The 21611-nt window shown below is 45.5% G+C and overlaps 1 protein-coding gene across 1 annotated transcript in view; it reads left to right on the forward strand.

Annotated features, from left to right (window-relative positions):
• LOC119466145 (rho-associated protein kinase 1-like) overlaps nucleotides 1-21611 on the forward strand; it is a 69522-nt gene that overhangs the window by 21144 nt on the left and 26767 nt on the right. The window contains 12 exon segments of the mRNA XM_049657528.1: nucleotides 820-840; nucleotides 842-1104; nucleotides 2660-2751; nucleotides 3656-3861; nucleotides 6603-6685; nucleotides 7779-7896; nucleotides 10769-10891; nucleotides 11641-11874; nucleotides 13028-13405; nucleotides 14578-14810; nucleotides 18507-18576; nucleotides 19333-19520. Of these exon segments, the coding sequence (XP_049513485.1) occupies nucleotides 820-840; nucleotides 842-1104; nucleotides 2660-2751; nucleotides 3656-3861; nucleotides 6603-6685; nucleotides 7779-7896; nucleotides 10769-10891; nucleotides 11641-11874; nucleotides 13028-13405; nucleotides 14578-14810; nucleotides 18507-18576; nucleotides 19333-19520 (2009 nt within the window).

Raw genomic sequence — 21611 nt, forward strand, 5'->3', positions numbered from 1 at the left:
AAAAAGCGTACTCATGCTTGCTATGGGTGTATTCATAGCATTCTTGCATCTACTGATATTTTCCTATTACCATGTGTTACAGTTGTGTTATGATAACTACAGTGGCTACAACAAGAAGGCACCATCTGTCTGTTATATATTGTGCCAAACAGTGAAGGCAACGCAGATGTTTGAGCATATCATAAAAATGATGAGATATTATGAAAAATCTGAAATTGCTTACCATGCACACGTCGGGTCTAGATGAGCTTGAAAGCCACTTGCATGATTAACTCCACCGATTTGATGCAGTGAAACTAGGAGCAGGCTGCCCTGACAGGTGTTGAATCCTGCAGCGAGTAATGAATGACCACTCCTAGAACTACTGCCCAAATAATAATCAGTTGTGGCTCTTTATTTATAGCAGTGAGGTCTCTTGTTTTCGTCAACTTGTCATTTGTGGCAAGCATGCAGTGGTAGCAGCATCAGTGCCACAGGCCTCAGCCTGCCCGTCGAATTGAGCTGCACGTCTGCATTCGTTGGATGTGGAGGTTACAGATGGCAATGGCTTGGTTTGCATGGCATGGAGCAGAAATTCTTGCAGGAAAAACAGAATGGCTGGTCAGGCTGAAAGCAAATGATAGAGTATGACCAGGGGAGTCTCATTTTAGTAAGTGGTTTAAATGCACATATTAGTTTGTCCTCTTGATTTTCTTTTTTTCAAGTAAAAAGGTGCATGTCAGAACGGAGTAAGTACTGTAAGTGAGCACATGGTAGCGGAGTGCCACTGTAGCTTTGTTGCAGTTTTCAAACCCAGCTCTGCCTGTATTCTCAATCTAGGATGGCCTGGTGCGGTCAGACACAGGCAGTGGGCACGCCCGACTACATCTCGCCAGAGGTGCTCAAGAGCCAGGGGGGTGAAGGCTGCTACGGCCGCGAGTGCGACTGGTGGTCGGTGGGCGTGTTCCTGTACGAAATGCTCGTCGGGGACACTCCTTTCTATGCCGACTCGCTAGTCGGCACCTACGGCAAGATCATGGACCACGCCAACTCCCTGTCGTTCCCGGAGGACGTGGAGGTCTCCCCGCACGCCCGACACCTCATCTGCTCCTTCCTCACCGACCGGTACGGCTTAGTTTTCTTTTATTGCCATAGCAATTGTATGAACACTTCAAGCGCATTTTTGCCAGTCGTCGCCGCCGTGAGGTTCCGCATAAAATCCAACGGGGATAAAATCATTGCCCGCGGCCGTACGCTGCATGTGCAAGTGAAAGCGTGCGTGGGTGAGCCAGCAACTGCAGCTTAATCTCGCGCACGCGAGAGAGGAAGGGCGCCGGAAGCGCGCGGCCTTTGTTCACGGGGCACGAGGCATGGGGAGGAGGCGACGGAGACGGGGGCAGGGGGGGGGAGTGCGTTCTGCTCCTGCGGCTGCTGCTCACGGAGCTGCCAGTGCAGGCGCCGTATCTTGAAAGCGATCTGCGATGTGGCCGAAGTGTGCGCCCGCAGGGGCCTCATCTTCAAAGCAATCTGCGATAGGGACAAAGAGCATTCGCCGAGTGCCAGTAGCATTGTGTGCGCTGTGCTTTCGGTATTTAGAGCGGAGGCTTGCCACGTATAGCATAAACAGCATGGTGCGGGCATGGTACGGGGCATGCACCTGTGCGATATCGGGTGTCACTACGTATGTATGTTTTTCTGCCATGGAAACAAACTGGCTGCTCAAGCGTTCCTGTTGACGCGGCCCCATGCGCCCCGAGTCGACAAGAACGCTGCACTGCACGCTGCCGCCACGCAATGTTGCAAAGGGTCGGCAGTTACTATGCCGTTATCAGAAAATAACGGTTCGGCAGTGCTTCGTTCACGCGTTTGCCGATTGCTCTTAACGGTTCGCGGTGACGTTTTACCCTTTGAACATCGCATTTTATTTTTCTCGAACCGACGTAGATAACGTAATTTTACGGCTCTTGCGTGGCTGATTGGCAGTCGTAATGCCAAGACCATGATGTCCGAGACCTCCATAGAATGCCAGCATGTCGCAGTAGTTTCCGAAATGTATGCTTCCGGTCGACTAGAACACTTCGCTCTCGTGTGCACAATACAGTCATGTCCCACTGGTAGTAAAATATATCACTAGCTCTTAAATAAAAATGGCGGCTGCGCTTGCACTTTTGAAAGAGCTACACGATGTTCTTTAGATGGATGTTCGGAAAGGAAGTTTGCTGCTGGGTGTGGGAACGCACCGTGAACAACAATTACACTGAAAATCTCGTTTTCGGACCAATGTGCTTCCAAATTGTAACTGCTGATGCCAGCTTCAGTGCAGTAAATTTTTTTGCGTTTTTAGGGCGCGGCGCATTCATATATAATGAACTACTGATATAACAACCACTTTTCGCAGAACTATCGAGTTCGTTATAAACGGATTGAGTCCTGACATGTACATACATATTCAACTCCAAACGCGTACATGTGGCCACAATGCGATTTTCCGAACAGGCGTACAGATAAGAAAATGCGCAAATGACATAATACTTAAGAGAGAGCCCTGCATTCATGCTGCCATAATTTTTCCAGCACGTAAATTCTTTCTGAGGGACATTTATTCATTGTGCATAGCCTAGGCTAGTTCCTTACAGAGACCGATCCAGAAGTACAACTGGTTCTACTGTGCTTCTTGCAGAAATTACCGGCTAGGAAGGAAAGGTGTGGAGGAGATCAAGGCACACCCTTTCTTCCAGAACGACCAGTGGACATTTGACAACATCCGTGAAGGTGAATGCTTGCCATGCAGTCTTTCTGCCTTAAATTTTTCTTCGTAATGTCACCTGTTTCTTCGTCCCAGATGGACTCCACGGTAGAATGAAGGCTTTGCCCTATGATGACCAAATATATGTGTCCTGTGCAAATTGTGGCCAGCCCACACTTGCCAGTTTCTACATCTTCAGTCTCTGAATTTCATTTTTGTGTAGTACCTTCTTTTTTCTTTTTCAGAATCAGTTTCATTCATACAATATACCTTACAAATTTCTTGCATAATGTTTACAGTACAAAGAAAGAACAGCTTTATAGCCCATATTATGAGAAGCTCTTGAGTGGTCTAGTCATCAATCCATGGATGCTGGTGAATTAAAAAAAAATTAATGCATGACACAATATGGAGAGAACACTCAGGTGTAATAATGTTTTATTTGATGAATTACCAAATATGTACGGTGGAAAATGGCCTGTTCACGGTGTTCACTGTCATTCAAGCTAAAGGGATTATTTTCGCCTATCCAGGGTTCATAGCGAATCCCTGCAACTCTTGAACATCGCCTTAATATTGTTATGTAACAATATTTTTGAATGCATAGAAATTTTTTAATTTTATTTTTTAGTTGGGCTTAGCCAATTCATATCAATTTTTAGTAACGACTATATGGGGCCAACAGGCAGTGAAGCCAAGGATTGTCTATTTTCAGCTGCACCAATTAAGGCAGGACCAGGCAAAGAGAATACAGGACATTCACGTGGAAACTGCAGGTTAAATACATGCAAGTCAGCATGTGTCGTTTTTTCTCTTTGCTTTTCCCTGTCGTAAGCAAAGTTGTTGGGGAAGGACTGTTGGTTAGCAGCTTCACATAGTTGTTCCTCTAAAGCCGCTCTTAATTCTGTGCATTCAACTGTGTCATCACAGCCGTACCGCCTGTGCTGCCTGAGCTGAGTGGTGACGATGACACGAGCAACTTTGATGATGTGGACCAGGACGAGACACCCGAGGAGCACTTTCCCGAGCCCAAGGCCTTTGCAGGCAACCACTTACCCTTTGTGGGATTCACCTACTCGGGGGACTATGCACTGCTCTCGACAGCGCACCTGCACGGTGTTGACGGCTTCAATGAGGTACGCTTGGGCATTTTCTTGCTCGGTTTTTGAAGCAATGTGTTCAGGGTTAATACAAAGAAATTTGAACAAATCAATGTAATGAAAAGCCAAAAGCCTTTAAAAAAATTTAGGCCTATTTGATATTTTAACAAGTGTAGGTGCCCCCAGACGTGGGGCAGGCGACTGGAGAGTCTTTCAATGCTACAGAAGCCAATTCAGGTGCAGCCAGTCACAAAAGAGCACAACCCTTAGATGTTAACCAAATTAACTGTATTTAGAATGTTTTTCACGTCCTCAGTTGAAGATGTGCTGTTCACCAAGTTTCAGAGCCGCTCTGTCAGAAATGCATTGCATGGCTTGCTGAAACCAGAGCCTTTCGCATGCATTGCAGGCCTACACATTTGTCAAAGGCTCTGCATTTGTGATGGCATAACTTACGGGCCTCTCCTCTGCGCAACTATTCTAGTTCATGGCCACCACCTCGTTAGTGATAGCCTGTCACTTCTCACAATGTGCTGCAACTCGCATCTGCTTAGTTGTTTTCAAGATTATAGTGGACCCTCAGTCTGGCATTTCTTCTGCCGTGCATCTCGTGCATGCATGCCTCACTTTTGAGGGACCCACCGTGTTTGTTTGTGAATAAACCATAGTTTGAAAACACACACATGTGGTACAGTGGAGGTGAATGAAACGTGAGGGAGGGAGCGATAAGCCAGGGGGGGGTACAAAGCAACCTTGCAATGTTTGCTGCCACCTATTGACATTTACGGGAACTAAAACACTTCAGAGGATGGTCAGAGCACCCTGCTGTTAGGCCATGGGCTGCCATCAGGTAAATATTTTTTTAAACTGGCAGTGACATGCTTCTGCTAGTCATTTGTTAAAAGGAGTGTGTGGGCGACCTAGTCATAAATTGTTTGCGTGGAAAGAGTAAACCGAGCTTAAAGTGAATATTATTTCAGCTCCCACAATGACGGTAACGAAAATGATGTGCACGCTTAATGCCTCGGGCACTTGCACAAGGTTGTTTTAGCATCCAGCTACCGTGTGCTCCGACGATATGTGGGCTTGTTTCTTACCCTTACATCAGTGCTTCCTAAATTCTACGATATCGTAATCCCCTAAATTATACGGTGGCACACCAGGGACAGTTGTCCCCAATTAGTAAAAATAGGGAATTCATGACACAAGTTTCACTCTATGAAAGTAACAGTAGTGGCAGACATCTGTAACTGCGTGATAGTTGCCAATGAGATCTTAACAATAAATTTCCATTAGGGCACATGTTGCAGCACAGCTTGCAGTTGCAACATTGAAGCCGGTCTTTTCTCTAGGCGCATCATCACTCATTAGGAATACCAGTGTATATTTCCGCAAGTTTGGTGGATGGGTATCTCAAAACTAGCGCTACTGTCAGGGCTTCCCTAGCAGACACATCTTAAGCACTGGCCATCTTCCACACCTCTAAATAGAGCACGGATTTGCAGTTTGCAGTGTGAAGGTTTAAACCAAGCCTGCTAGTGCTAAGCATGTGTCATTCTGTGTGTCACAAGAGCAGGGATGACATTCTGTGTTCTGTGTTTTTGTCCTTTCCCTATCCAACTCGTGCCATTCCATCCGTTGCTCCTGTGGCAGAACGACAAGGTGTGTATGCCTGTTCTTACTGCATCTTGTACAGTTTACCTCAAAGGGCTCTACATGTGCATGACATCTAAACAGTGGCAACAAGCGTTGCAGCCAGCATGTGCTGTCAAGCTTACACATAGTGGTTGTGGAGCTGTCACATGGATGCGCCATAGTGAAAGAAGCTGCGGCACCCGTTTGCTCATAATCATGCACCTATAAATAAATTGCAAACATGAAATAATGTTGCGGAGCTTTTTTGTTATTTTAGATTCGATTATTAAATATTTGAAGAGTACCTAATGACTTTCTTTGCAATTTTTCATTTTGCCTCTACAATAAGTTGTGATCTCAAGGGGGCCATAATAGTATAGTGCTTTCGCTTACTGTCACCACAATCATCCTGGCCATCTGCCTTTTCATGAACACACTAGCTCTTTTCAGACAAAGACGTAATGACACAGCAACTATTGGAAGCACTTTATACAAGAAGAATGCTTATGCCATATGTTGAGTTATGCAGCTGTATCACACTTAGGAAGCACGGTGGCCATTTTAACATTTTTGTCGCAATTTGTCACAATGCCCTTCAGAATCAACTGCTGCAACATCAAGGGTGATGTTGGAGGCATTGATTAAAATCGTAGGGAAACGCATGACAAATGACAGTGCCCCCGCATGAGGCATTCTGTGTGCATGGTGTCCTCTCTTGTATGTACATGCTAGGCTTCATTCCACAGTTAAAGTAATTGTGAGTGTAGTTTCTAGTTCCCAGTTCATACACCAACCCCTAATTCATCCCTGCAGTAATTTGCTTCAAATTCTGGGGCTTGCAATGTTTGTGCTGCAGTTCTTTTATCAAGTTAAGCAGTACAGGCGATTTTAGTGTACGCCTTTTGTCTTTAGAGAGAGAATAGCTACAGTAACAAGAATTGTTAAAATACACATCTTCGTCACTTATTCGAACAGTTCCTGCTGCTTTAATGTGACAGAGTGGCTGATGTGACCTTTTCAAGCAGCACTCAACAACATGTTGCCCGATGTGATACAGCTCTTGGCTTTTTTAATAATCTAAAAATCAAAGAGCTCTAGTTGCCACTGTGTTCTTTGTGAATTGAGAACTGCTTGTCATGCAGGGAAATGGCCCCTCACCGGATGTTCTTCAGGAGGAGATCACAGTCCTTCGTGAGGCCAAGGAGGAAGCTGAGCAGAAATACAGGTTGGTTTTTCTGACCTTTATTTCTTTTTTTTTTTCTTGGTGCTTTGAGCACCAGTTAAAAACCAGAAAAAGAAACCGAATGTGCAAAAAATGTTGCTCACATTAATGCACTTGCTGATGAATAATTGAAAAAAAGTTTATTTCGAAGATAACTGTAGAGAGAAGGATGGGTCGCCTGTCAAAATGTCTGTTGTAGTACAGTAGAACCCCGTTGATACATTTTTCAGGGCACTGCAGAAATAAAACATAGCAGCCGGGAAAAGGTAATGGTGAGGAAGGCTGCAAATCGCCACAGCAACATTAGAAATAGCTCTGAATGGCTGCCAGTACACTTATTAAACGTCTCGGCACTTGTACTTCGACTGTGAACGGTGCATGCGTGTGTGTGTAATAAAAGGATGCTTACAATGTTCGGTGACAGTGGCCCCTTTCCACTCAATATGCTTCACCACATTCTTGAATTCTTCACCGCATAACACGGCTTTCTTGCGGCGAAGCTGACTAAAGAGAACCTGCGATTATGCTGATTCTAGTAAGACCCTTGCCGCCCCCCCTCCCCCCCCCCCCATAAATGTAGCACCAAGCCCTTGCATGACTTCGCAATACTCTCGGTCGATAAAATGGTCAAGCACACCTCGTTCATGGCATTCAAAAGGAGCAATGTAAAGACGCAGGGTCTCGCTCATTCATGGAAATTTCTCAAAAATTTCTACATGTTGGCAATTGCATTAGAAATATCTCAATGTTGCCACCGCAACAGCACACACAATGAAACTGTGAGCACCATTGTATTCTCACAATTTGTCATTAAGCTAGGTTACAAAAGAGGTGTTCCAGAAATGTCTGTTCAAATATGTTGAATGGTAAAACTGCAAGGCTAAACGCCTAATAAGCAGTTCAATTATTTTAAATTCCGTCTTTTCACGCACCAATTTCATGCAGCTTTTCGCAGCAGATGCTTGAGTATTTTTTCACCTAACGGCATGTGCACACTATACTCGTGACATATGAAAACTGAACAGGAAGAAACTTTACTGTAGAAATTTCTTTATTTTAATGAAGTGCTTGAATGGTCGCTGTTGGTGTGATGCAGGCACACGCTGAAACAACTGGAAACTGTGGCGGCACAGAATGAGCAGACAGCTCTTTTGGCCTCTGACAACCGAGAGCTCAACAAAAAGATGACGCTGCTTTCGCATGAAATCAAGGAGGTAAGGCACTCCCTGTGTGTTTAGCGGCACCTGTTGGGCTCGCCGGCTCGTGTGTCCTGAAAAGCACAGCTTAAAGCAGACACGCACATGTAGAAGAGCTGGACTTAGGCTACTACGTAGGACAAGACTGGCCTATATTCGATCGTCTGTATCTTGTTGGTTTTAAGCTGTGTTTTTCTGGAACATTCTTCTGGTCTCCATCTGTGGTAGCGAGGATAGCGACTGCAGCTTCATCTGCAGCGATTGCAGTGAGCATTGATTTCATTTTGATTTGGTGCACGGCTTTCGATGTCACAAACACCACGGAAAACATTGAGGATGAAAAGCAATTCTACAGCAGCCCGCTAGCTGGTGTCAGACCTGCCGACTACACTGTGTTCAATGGTTAGCTGCCAGCCGTCTCACTGATGAAGAGATAGTCTAGATGTGCGCTCAGTACTGAAAACTGTCTACTCAGTTGAAGACATACGTTTTGCACTGCTGTTGCACTGTGAAGGAAGTTGCAAGGCTCTCTTGCTGCAAGTGCTTTTCATTCATGAAAAGATGAGAAATGCAGCTTCTGCACTAATTTGGGCAAAATTGAAGTGGAGGTACTGAATTTTTTTTACTAAATAAAGGCACATTGATGTACTAAGCATTTGTTTATTATTTTCTTGGTCCATTGAATAATGTGACATTCCTCCAATTAGGACATTTTTTCTGGTCTCGTGAAATTTAAATGAATGAGGTTTTTCTGTACTATGATGCTTCATTTGAATCATTTCTTTTGCCAGAATCTGCAAGGATAAAAAACAGAGTCAGAAACACATCATTCAAACATGTTGAGCGTACTGCTAGCACTCAATGTCCGATTTTTTGGACTCCCTAGATGCTGCAAAAATGTCTGAAAGATCAGGCAGTGCGAAAAAAATGAATGCATGCTTTTTACTGCCCCTAAGGGCTCAAATCGCCATGTTCATGTCTGAAAAAGCTCTGAAGGCCTGGAAGTACACTTGTTAGGCTTATCGGTGCTCATACTGTGATTGAAGACAGCGGGTGCAAGCATGTATAACTAAGGAATACGTACTGTGTACCGTGACAATTGCCCATTCCCACTTTTGTCATGCTTGACCGCAATACTTCTCGTATGCTTCACCACGTAACAGTGCTGTAGTGAGGCGAAGCTTACTTTTGGTACCAGCATAGCATAATGCAACACGCCGTGCTTTCCGAGCTTCGAAGCCAATGGCGAGGGTTACAAAGGCAGAGTCAATGCCATTACTGACAACGGTGAATTCTTTCAATGAAAAACATGGCACCGAACGGCAAGAAGCTTAATAGCGAACGTTGAAGCAGCTAGGCATGGCCGTGGTGGTAGCTACGGCTGCCAGCAGACCTCTGTGCGAGAGCCCTGGTTCGAGGCAGCGAGATCATCAAAGTGGTGGCAGTGGGGGCTTTGATTAATGCCGTTTCGGACCTGCGGTCACGGCAACAAAGTCAGGAAAACCGGACAGCGAAGGGCTCTTGCATCCAAAATTTCACTTTCTTATGCATTGACTCTATGGGGTACGCACTGGTGCCGCGAAGCCGTCCGCGGACATGCCCAAAAAAATTGGGCGTCCGAAAAATCGTTTGTTGTTATAACCATGGAAAAAATAAACTGTATCAGCAAGAAACATATTAGTGAGGTTCTGTTGTATATTTAATATCTCTTGTCTCAATGATATGAGGACTATGCTGAAAGTAGCGAGAAACATATTTTTGTGCATAAGAGGGGACACTCCACTTGTAAATGTTTTTTAATATATGGGTGCATCTTGTTCCTACTTTCATTACTTCTGTATATTAGCATGCCTATTTCAAATGTGCAATTGATTTTTCTGTGTCGCAAGTTGTTCTTAAAATATTAAGAAATTTGCTTTTTGTGTGGACCAGTACAGAAGTAGCACTCTGTTAAATGCTGGTAGTTATAAAGGACGCTGGCTATCAAAATGATGTTGAATGATCAGAGTTTGCCATGCTACAGAAATGAGTGCTCTAGGCTGATTCTGGCCAAAGTTATAGCATGTCAGGCTTTTTGAATCAAGAATTTTGCTAATACTATTTGTTCATACCATAGGCCCACTGCACTTGCTAATTGACTACTTTTCTGACAAAAAAAAAAAGAAATATTGCGGTAGAATAACAGAACTCGGATATCATCACTCCAACTCTGTGACGCCATCAAAAAGTCTGTTTTGAGCAAATGAGGGAAAATCATTTCACGACATGTTGATTGTGATTATGGTGAAGGCTAAATCAATCAAGAAATACAGGGGTCTAATCAAGCAAAAATAATATCTCTACACGTACCTGGACCAAAGGAATGCGAAATGATATTTTGGGCCAACTTTCGGCTCCTAGGAGCAGTCTCTGTTCGTAAGTGTACAAGATCACAAGATCCATGGCATAGGGGTACGTGGTGCGATTTTTTGTGTAATCATTTACTGCCATTTTTTATCAATAGATTGCGTAAGTTAGCTGCAAGCACTTGAAACCAAGTAATCAGTGGCAGCGTCTCATTTTATCTCTATTTTTGGATTTAAAGTTGACAAATGAGGTCAAGCTGAAGACATTTGTCCAAGACACCGTGTGAGCACAATCAGACAGCGGGTAAGAACCTTTAACCATGACTAACTGCTACAGAAAGCAAGCCTCGTAATGGCTTAGGTCTACAACAGCTTTAAACGTGTTGTGGGTCTATGAAGTTTGACTTAAGCTGTTTTTCTGGAATTTGGGCCTCTAGAATTAGTGATTTTGTTGACGAAAGGTCATCTTTAAGGTCGTAAGAACTGGCTTGTGGATAGTCCTGGCCGCCCATGAACTTCACACCCTCACCATGTTTGTCAAACAGAGCCAGCGCAAGTATGAGACGGAGTGCGAACACCGGCGCAAGGCAGAGATCAAGCTGCAGGAACTGTGGTCCAAGCTGGAGTGCGAGCAACAGTCTCGGTCCCAGATGGCCTCAGCCTCTCAGGTGGGTTCCCGCAAGGAGAGCTGACTCTCTGGCAAAATTATCGCTATGCGGTTGCGCTGTAGCTAAGTGGCTGAATGTGGCGCAAATAAGCAAGCTGGGTAGAAATGGCTCTTCCAGCTAGATCACTGGCTCATTAGAGTCCAAATTTTACGCAGGATTGGCTTTTTGTAGGCAATTATTAAAATGTCATGTTAGGATTCAGTAACTGCCCATTTTGTGCCGAATAAATCGCAACTAGTCATCGCTTTGAGGGAGTGCGGGACCCAAAGATAATTGCCCCAATCAAAGGAATAATGGTGCCGCCTGTCACTGCTACTGTTAAACACAGCCTGCCGTGTATAACCAAAATGGTGACAAATCATCCTGCTGTTTCACTGCAGAGAAAACCTGTGCTTGTGTCATCTCACATCACTGAAAATGGTACATACTTATGATTTGTTGTGGATGAAACGTGGAAGGGAACGTTCGTATGGGGTTATTAAACAGAACTCACCTTGTCACTACGGAAACAAGAATGAACCAGCTCTCGTCATTGTTCAGTTGTTTTGTGGGTCATTGTACAGCTGTTGTATGGGGGAGGGCTTCTCTGTTTAACCCGCTTTCTGTTCATGATAACTTTTTGTGTGTAGTGTTCAACTCTACTGCTTCACTGAATTTTTATCAAGTTGCCGAAGTAAAGCAGCGCAATTTTATTATGGGGTCCCATAAAAACCATTATCTTCTGTTTGTAACCATGTTATCCCTCGCAGGCTGCGTCAGAGAAGGCGTCAGCACTTGAAAAGCAGCTGTGGGAGCTAAATGACAAGCTGAAGCAGGAGGCGGATGCAACGCTGAAGCTGAAGAAGGCCAATGCGGAGCTTGCACTGAGCGTTTCAACACGGGAACGTGCCTGCCAAGAACTGCAGGAGACTGTGGCTGCCTTGCGCGGCCAGATGGGCTCCCAGGAGCGAGACCTCTCCAACCTGCAGATACAGCTCGAGCAGGTGGGTTTGCCTTTTGCAAGGTATTGTAGTGGTTGCTTGGAAACCCTTGATTATCCAGATGCTGCTTTCATGCTCACGGTGCTGTGTCTGTGCTCTTTGTGCCTCTCTCCATCTTCGTCAGATTTCTGCACTGTTTCCCTGTAGCGATGAACAACCAACATAACACTGCCCTGCTTTCATGGCCTGGAATGCGACCTTCAAATTCCTTAAATTTGGTTATTGGCTATGTTTAATTAGTTTTCTTTTGGACATCTATCTGGCCTTACTTGTCATGGCTTATTTCATAAGCCATGACAATCCACAATCAGCATGTTTCTAGTGGCGGTCTTCTTGCTAAGCCTTTCTTATTTTCCTTCGTCATGTGTGTCCACATATAGGTGTGCTTGCCAAAAAAAAATGTTTTCTCTTGAAGACATTGCTTGGTGTTTGTTTATCACATGTGATGTAACATTGCTTTATTCCTTAATAAGCAAGCATGGCACTTTGTATATAAAGGTGCAATATGCCACGCTTGCTTACTATGGCACTTTCCCTATGCACCTACCGTATTTACCCAAGTCTAACCCGCCCCCGAATCGAATGTGCACCCTATTTTCGCAGGCTCAAAGTAAGAAAATAAAAGTGTACATTTTTAGACCCATTTTCTCTGAAAAAAGGTGCATGTTTAGATTCGGGTAAATACGATAGATTCGGGTAAATACAATAGATTCGGTAAATACGATAAATTCGAACAAATTCTGGTCCCACTGGGATGGCACGCATGGGAGGATGAGCAAATCAGTTCTGGGGAAATCCACTAGTTGGAAAAAGCTTCAGGAAAGGGGAAAATCGTCGCACACATGAAGAAGCACCAGGCTACAAAGGACTGCTTGTTACTTGTAGTTTGCTACTTGAACTTTGTATTTTTATGCCATTGCTCATTTGCTGTTCCTGTGCTTCTAGTTGCCACTTAATTAGGCCTCCCTCAAGAATCTTCTAGCTTCCTGGTTAGCTCAGATGTTAGAGTGACTGCTCCGGAAAGGCACAGTGCTTGATTTCCAAATCAGGGTAAAGTTTTCTTCAGCTGCGAAGCTTTTTGAGAAACCCGTGCGGGCTTCCTTTGTAGCTTTGTGCAGCCCTCAGGGGGATGCCAATTTTCTCCTTTCACGCACAGGAAAAGACCGCCTGGTCGTCGCGTGCCCAAGAGCTTGAGAGCCGGCGGCAGGCGCTTCAGCTGGAGCTGGAGCGGCTGCGGGAGCGCGAGGCCCACGCACTTGAGGAGGCCCACAGGCTCTCGGCGCGCGTCCTCGAGCAGGAGAAGCAGCGCGCCGTGCTCGAGCTGGAGCTGCGCAACGCCCAGAACCGCCTGGACCGGCAGGCCTGCCCCGACAAGAGGCCTGGCGGTAGGGGCACTGCGGACGGCGAGAACAGCGCGGAGGCCCTGGCAGCACAGCTGGCCGAGGAGCGGCAAGCACGCCAGCAAGCCGACGCCGCAGTTCAAGACCGCGACCGGCAGATGTCCATGCTCAACGTGGACTACCGACAGCTGCAGGTGGGCTCTATACCAGTGGTCTGTACCAAAAATGTTCTGTACCAGTGGCTGCCCAACGTGTTAGCAGTTACTGGTGTAGAGCACTTGACTTCAAGGATTTCTTAGCGCTGCAAAAATTTAACTTAAAAACTTTAAGTTTAAGGGCCTTGGTTAGGCAGTAGTGCTACTCGTAAATTAGCACCACTTGTGCTTTTTAATTTCACGTACATAATGCTATCATCACCTTGTTGCATGTCTTACGTGTTCGTAGCGCATCTCATATCAGTCATTGTAATAATTTTATTACATGTCATATTACTTCGAATACAAGGCGATGCTTTTTTTCCCGAAATCCTTAGCCTTGAAGTCAGCCCCCACCTTATATGCAAGACTTATAATTTCAGTTACTGTTTGAACATGGCGACAGCAGCAGCACATTTCTGGTGATCCTGATTTTAGACAGCAGCGCAAAGTGTTGCAACTAATGAGCCTTGGAAGATGCGACAGTACAGTATTTTCGCACATATAAACTGCACCGGGATTAGAAAAATTTAACAGTAGAGGCGGGGTGCGGGTTATATGCGAATTTCTCCTTGAGGAGGTGTGGTTTCACTGCAGCACTTTTACCTTATTGTGTTTTGACGATAGCGCTGCCATAAAGCCACATTGTAAGGTGAAATATGCGCTGCTGTGAAGTCTCACCTCAAGCTGAAATTCGTATATAACAGAAATCAAATATTACGACTACTTCCGATTGTTTGGTATTTAGGGTAGTCACTACCGACTCTGAATAATCTGCAGGCTGCTACTAGCGTCTTATATTAGTGTGCATACCTAAGTTCTTTTTCTCAAGTGCTGCAGCTGCACCCTTGCCTTATAATTGAAAACAAAAAATGGTGTATATTTTACAACGACCGACTGTTAGTCCATTTTACAGCCATGTTAATTTATTCGTTTCTCCATTGACAACTCATCACTACTTTCATGATGCTCTTTGGTAGCTAAATCTGGCCCTTGCGCCACTGAACAGCACATCATCATCTGTTCGAGCCAATTTTTGGCTTCATGGTCCTCAAGTTCTATCGTTGCAGTGCTGAATTTCTTGCGCTGTAAATCATTTCCACAACTTCTGTCTGCCTGAGCAGTGCTCTGGTCTGATCACTGATTGACCTCTGTTTGCTGTGGTGGTTCAGACGCAGCTGCAACGGCTGCAAGGAGAGCATCGGCAGGAGGCGGACAAGGCCCAGGCCCTGCAAGCGCAGCTGGACGAGGAGGTCCGCCGACGTGCGCAACTCAGCCAGCAGGTTGCCCAGCAGGCCCAGGAGGTGGCCCGGCTGGCACTGCGGGACCGGCAGGCGCAGGCCGCCCTGGCGGAGGCCCGCCAAGCACAGCAGGCCGCCCAGGAGGAGCTGGGCAAGATGCGGACGTGCGTACACACTTGTTTACGTGCCTAGCACTGCTACAATCTTAAATGGTCTTCGAAACATGGTGGTCATGACATTTCTTCTCCAGCACATGCAGTCTTTTCTAGCGCCTGCAGTACACAAAAGCACGTCACCCAGATTCGATTCTGTTGCATTAAGACAGCTGTCATTAGAGCCGCAACGTGGCCACCATGCATTGGTTTGTTTTTATGACTTAGAAGGAAAATGGGGGGCTATGACCCTGTTATATGCAAGGGCATGCCAAGAAGTGGAGTGTCAGGATTGGTGTGTTTCTTGGAGGGCCAGGTCACCTTGAAGATCTCAGATTAGATCTCAGTCTGTCGCAGGGTACTAAACAGTTATATCTAATATGAACCCCTAGCAGGGCACTAAATTTAGAGAAAATGTAAGAATGTCTGCACCCACTGTGCACAGTCATACACATTCAATTTCCTTGATTAGTTGTTATAAGCGAGCAAATGTAATTGCAAATATTACAATGTGTTGTGGGAGAGCCACGGCTTGTTGTGAAGATTAGTTCAAGGAGCCTTTATTTATGGTTATGATCTTGCTTAGGTCAAGCCACTTTCAAGACAAGCCGAACCTTCCACATCCCAGCATTCCCAGGGTGTCATGGCACCCTTTAAACAACTCGTGCCACATTTCCTTCTAGGTGGTATACTGTAAAAAAGCTTGTGTGCAACAAATGGTACAGAAACAAACAAGGGGCAGGATAACAACCACACCATACTGTCCCTTCAATCGTTCTTTGTGCGCTATTTATTTTACTATTCCTAAGCTTACCGTATTTATTCGATTATAAGGTGATCATGATTATAAGGCGAGTGTGCAGTTGGGGGATCAAAAAAAAAAACATGTATACTGATATAAGGTGATACAGAGTAGCCGACGGATTATCGAGACTCGGCTGGGATTGCCTGAAATAGTGAATTACTAGCACAGCCAAAAGGCAATATGACGACCGTGAAATAGGGGGGAAAGGTAGCTTCAACACGCGAAATGCGGATTATAAGCGAATTTTGTCTTTAGGTGTAGCTTCACGGCAATGCAAATTTCTCCTTGTAGTGTGGCTTCACAGAACTACGGCGCGCGCTGCCGTGAAGCCACACCTGAAGGCAAAATTTGCGTTTAAGGTGGGGGGTGACTTCAAGGATAAAAATACTGGGAAAGAAACCTCGCCTTATATTCGAATAAATACAGTAATTGCAATCCAGCTCACGCAGCCAACTTTTACCCTATGCTTCACTCGATCCTTTGTTGCACACTGTTTTTCTTTTGGGTTGCGGAAGCCAGGGCTCTAATTCACTGGGATTTTCTTTTCTGAGACCAGCCATGAATTCAAAACATGACAAAGGATTCACAGGACGATGGAGATTTGAAGTCCTGAACAGTAGATCAACAAGAGAAGCCCCAACCCAGAGCCAATGTTTCAACAAGGGGACTTACCCTTGTTAGGGCCCTGATGAAGACATGTTGCTTTGTTGAAACATTGGCTTAGCCTAAACTACATTTCATGCTCAGCAGGCGATGCTGTGAAAGCTGCGCTAGTAGTCCAGCCATAGAAGGCTCACTCGGCATGTTTCAAAGTGCAGTTGTTTTTGATCAGCAACACTTTCTGCGGAATCACTGCTTCATGTATTGCAACTACAACTTCTTGTCAAAGGCTGCATCAAATCACATTATATTTGTGCACCTTGCGTTTTCACTATGGTAATATGTTTTGGCCACGAGTACGAGCAGTGTGCTGTGGCCGCTGGTTGCAGGAACATGCGTTCGATAATAACTTCGATAATAATTAAGTTCAGATGTGCGATGCCTTCCATGTAGTAAGTATGCCACATTTCGCTACTAAAAGGATGAAGCATAATGTCACATCGAATTACATGACGCATACCTACATCTTTCATATTTGACACACTTGCCTGCAGCGGTGGCTTAGCAGCTGTGGTATTGCGCTGCTAAGCACGTGATCGCAGGGTCAAATTCCATCCACTGCAGCCATATTTCGATGGGGGCTAAAATGCAAAAACGCCCATGTCCCGTGCATTGGGGGCATGTTAGGCATCTCCTGGTGGTCAGAATTAATCCGGAGTCCCCCACTACTGCGTGCCTCATAATCAAATGGTGATTTCGGCACGTAAAACCCCAGAATTCAATTCAATTTAATATTTGACTCACTTCCTTTTGGTCAGCGAAATTGAGCACGGCGAAAAGTCCCTCTAGCCTTTCATAGCATTACCTGCTATGTATGAAATTGGGTATAAGGCTTCCCTTGTTTGGCCACTGTTGATTAGCCATGGGTTAGCACAGTGGTGGTTTCTATATTCAGCTGCTGCAGTCTCATTTCAGGGGGGTGGAATATGGAGACATGTTCATGTACTTCGATGTTGGTAAATTTTGAAGTGCAAGGAGCCCTGGTAATCGTGCTTACGAGAATATTAATCAATATAGGCCATGGCGGCTGCATTTTGATGGGGGCGAAATGCGAAAACACCCGTGTACTTTAATTTAGGTGCACGTTAAAGAACCTCAGGTGGCCCAAATTATTGCGGAGTCCCCACTACGGCGTGCCTCATAATCAGATAGTAGTTTTAGCACGTAAACCACGTAGTTCTTTTTTAATAGTACAGTCAACGACCGATAATTCGGACATGCGTGATTACAGTCAACGTCCGATTTATCGGACTTGCTAGGGTCCGCGAAAGCATCCGAAAAATCGGGCAGTCCAAAAAAATGAATGCATCGCTTTTACTGCCCCCAAGGGCTAAAATCGCCACCGGCACGTCCGAAATAGCCCTGAAGGTCTGCCAGTACATTTATTAGGCATGTCGGTGCTCACACTGTGACAGGAGACGGCGTGTGCACCCGTGTATAATTAAGGAATACATGCAGTGTCCCGTGACAATTGCCCCTTCCCACTTTTGGTATGCTTCACCGCCTTTTCATGCTCTCTTCATCCACTGTTCATGGCTGGCTGTTCCTGTTGATAAGGCATGCGAAGTGTCGCTCTGACCAATGACGAGGCACGAAAAGCACGAAAAGAAACAGCATAAAAGGCACTGTTAGAACATCACAGCCACGTAATGTCTAGGCCGAGGGCAAGCGCATTTGCGCACGTTTGGCAGCAGCATTTCCACATAGTTATAGGGTAGCGTGCTTGGTACTGGCCAAAGAATGCCATTGCTCCTAGACGCCGATGCTTCTTGCATTATAGTCATGTGGCATTGAAAGTATCTCCAAAATTGACGATCCGATAATGCCACACCTTTTTTTTTTTTTTTTTTTGCCACTTGTGGAATAAAGTTACTTATTTTGGGGCAAATCTGGTATTTCCAACTCCCAATTATTTGGATGCTTTGGTGGTCCCCTTCTAGTCCAAATTATTGGTCAGTGATGTTATGTTGGATTTCTCAACATTTTTGTGCCAAAACATGACTTAGTTGTAGTGAAAAATGGTGACTGAAGGGATTGCAGAATCCTTTCACTATTAAAATTGCCAAGGTCATTTAAAACTTACGTGTCATTCTGTCACTTATACGCAGGAATGGATGTTAACACAGGCATAGGCTGTGTGTGGTGCATTTTGGCAGTTCAGAAAGCGCAAAAAAAAATTCAGCGGATCTGTCACTTTTTTGTACAACTCATGCTGCTGTGCATTTCCTTTCTTTCTATTCTAGGGCAAAAACAGTGGATGACTTGCAGATGAAGGAGCTCCAAGACCAGCTCGAGGCTGAACAGTACTTCACGGCAAGTATAGTTGTATTATTCCAATCAAGCCACACACATATTTAAAAAGCAAGTTCCGTGTCTTTTCTCTTTTTTTGCTGGTTAGTGCAAGCAACTTGCATCTGCAGACAGTGACTTCGCTGCTTACCAAAACAAGAACAGTATGCAGTAAGGCTTCAGACATTATAGGCTGGCGAGGATGAAAACGTAGCTCATAAAGTTACTGTTGCTTTTGTAAGTACCTGAAGCAACAGACATTCCTGTACTTACATGCATTCCTGTACTTGCATGGTGTCACATTGACTGCGTCTAGCTGCCCGCTCTTTTTGTTTGTGTACTCAACGCAGTTTTACAAATAAGCTTTTTTGCAGTTTTCTTGAAAGAAAGATGTTTGTCTAATAAATTTCCAATTTAGATCAGTAGAGTCAGTATGTGTCCTTGTTACCACATAACGAAAACTTTCTTTGCCTTAAGGCAGCTCATGGAGTAGGAATATTACAGCATCATCTGCAAGTAATTTGCATCCCAGGCACCCGTACCGAGCAAATTGAGCACACTTTCTGCTTTCCTCTAGCCACTAGCATAGTCTCTTAACCTTATAATTGCTTTCACTTCAACTTCAAACATCAATGTCGTTAAAAACGTAGGCAGTTGAGTAGCAGTGTCTGCGCACCTCTCCATGGATTCCTCCTGTAAAGACATACGGCACTGCTTCTTTTTTTTTTTTTCCTTCACATGACATGTTGGTGATCTCCTTTTCTCTGTTATGCATCGCAGACGCTATACAAGACGCAGGTCCATGAGCTGAAGGAGGAGTTGGACGAGCGCAACCGGGCAGTCCAGGAGCTTGAAGAACGGCGCCAGGTGCTGAGTCGAGAGCTTGAGGTGGCCACGGTGCGTGCAGACTCACTCGAGCTCCACCGTTCGGTCCTCGAAGACACCGCTGCAGGACTTGAGAAAGACAGGTGCGTAGGGCCTTGCCCCAATCAAGTACGTTTCCCATTGTGATTGCAAAAAAAAATTTTTTTTTGTAAAAGCCAGAGCCTTGTTGGGGAAGTTGAGGTTGTGAACAAGCCAACACTGTCCAGGTCCTTTCCTGTAAAACCATTTGCATTTCCAAAAACCTTGCAATCTATGGCGATAGCTGTACGTCTGATCGCAGAAGTTTTTAGAGTACACAAGTAATAAGGAAGTTGAATTTTATTGTGGTTCCACTGCTTATCGTGGAACTCACGAATGCAGCCCAGTCATCTGTGAAATCTCGATAATTCGAAACCTCTTGAAATTTACGGATAATTCAAACTGCTCTATTGGTCCTGGCAAAGTCTTATGTACATGAATAGAGAAGGACTCGTGCAAACTCACACTCTGAACACCATGCGACAGTTATTTCGAACAAAATCTCTCACTCCCATGCACCACTTTTCGGACAAACTCAAGCCAAAGGCAAAGGTTTGATGTGTTCCCAGCTGCTGTAATGTCACGTGCTATAAAAATGAGAAGGAAAGACGCGCGGAGAGCCGAGACCGAACCGGAGTAAGCAAGAGTGGCATGCGCCCTCCTTTCTCTTCCGGCATAAAAGGAGCTCCCAGAGCACGCTTGATAACATTACCACGGGCTCACAGCAGAAGAAAACCAGTCAAGTTATTTTGCCTGGGAGTTTGTTATTGCTGCTAGTAGGTCACAGCAATTATCCTTGTTGGCCTTTTTCCATTCAGTGCCTCTTACACTGTTGTGAAGGATTAATTAATTCCCTAACTGGACAGCAACTGTCCTGCTTGTCAGTTTTGACCCAGTTGTGCCCATTTGCATGATGATTGCAAAGTTATAGCTTGATTTGCATAATTTGACTTACCTTGTTTTTCTACCTCACCTGCTACAGTCGAATCTCATTAATTCGAACACGCTTAATTCGAACTTCTAGTTTATTTGAACTGACGCTGTGGTCCTGTTAACGTTAAGTGTATTCCACTGGGCGAAAAACGCCCGGTAATTCGAGCGCGAAAGCATTTGCGACGGTTAATTCGAACATACCACGCACCGACAATGCTCTCAGCAGGGCGCCAAATCACGTGGTGGCACCTCTGACCGGCATTGCTCCGACACCGCCATAGGAGGTGAGACCCCTCAACGCCGCGCGGAGAAAACAAGAGAGAGAAAAAAACGCGGCGGAAGTTTCACTCTCTCAGATGGCTAGGTCGCCGTTTCACGCATGTGTCGCGCTGGAACACGCGTGTACGTACTGACGTCTCGGCCAACGCTGCGGCTGCTGCGTAGAGGGAAGCAATGGCGGAGGCCCAGTCCAGCCAACGAAACTGCCTACGTCGGCCAAACACTCGCTTCAACCAATGTTGGCTTCAAGTGGCAGAACACGAAACTTCAGGGAGCGGACTAAGCTGGCGCCGGCACGGCGGTGGGCGTGCACGGAGACGGTCAAGGGTGAGGGAGGGACGAGGGAGTTGAGAGGGAGCGCGAGGGGAGCCACCGAAGCCACTGCCACCGAAGCGACGGGGTTGCCGAAGCTACTGGGGCTAATCGTACCGAGGCCAGATCCGCTTCCCTGCCGCCCTCCTCCCTCACCTTCGACGGTCCCCGCGCGCGCCCTTCGCCATGCCGGCGTCACCCGCTTCCTGAAGTTTCGCTTTCTGCCGTTATCGGGAAGCGAGCGTTGGCCGACATGGGCAGTTTCGTGGCCCTCACTCGCTACGTGCTTGCGCGCCGCGATATTTCACGACTCGCACTGTTTGTACTTCGTGCTGTGGTGCACGAATACTTCAAAATTAAGTCCTTCTTTTAATTCAAACTTTGTTTAATTCGAACATACTTTGGGGCCTTTCGAGTTCGAATTAACGAGATTCGACTGTAGTACTAGTGAGCAGATGGCACTGTTGGAGCTTTGTAAATTAGTCATGGAAGCAGCTAAAACCATATGTACTGAAAGAAGAAGGGATGGCTAGGGAGGGTGAGGAAATACTGATAGTTAATTGCTGTTAACTTGCCCTTGATTGAATAACTTGCCTGATGTGAATCTTTTGCCCTTTTTAGTACGCTCAAAA

Source organism: Dermacentor silvarum, chromosome 10 (assembly GCF_013339745.2).
Source record: "Dermacentor silvarum isolate Dsil-2018 chromosome 10, BIME_Dsil_1.4, whole genome shotgun sequence".
NCBI lineage: Eukaryota > Metazoa > Arthropoda > Arachnida > Ixodida > Ixodidae > Dermacentor > Dermacentor silvarum.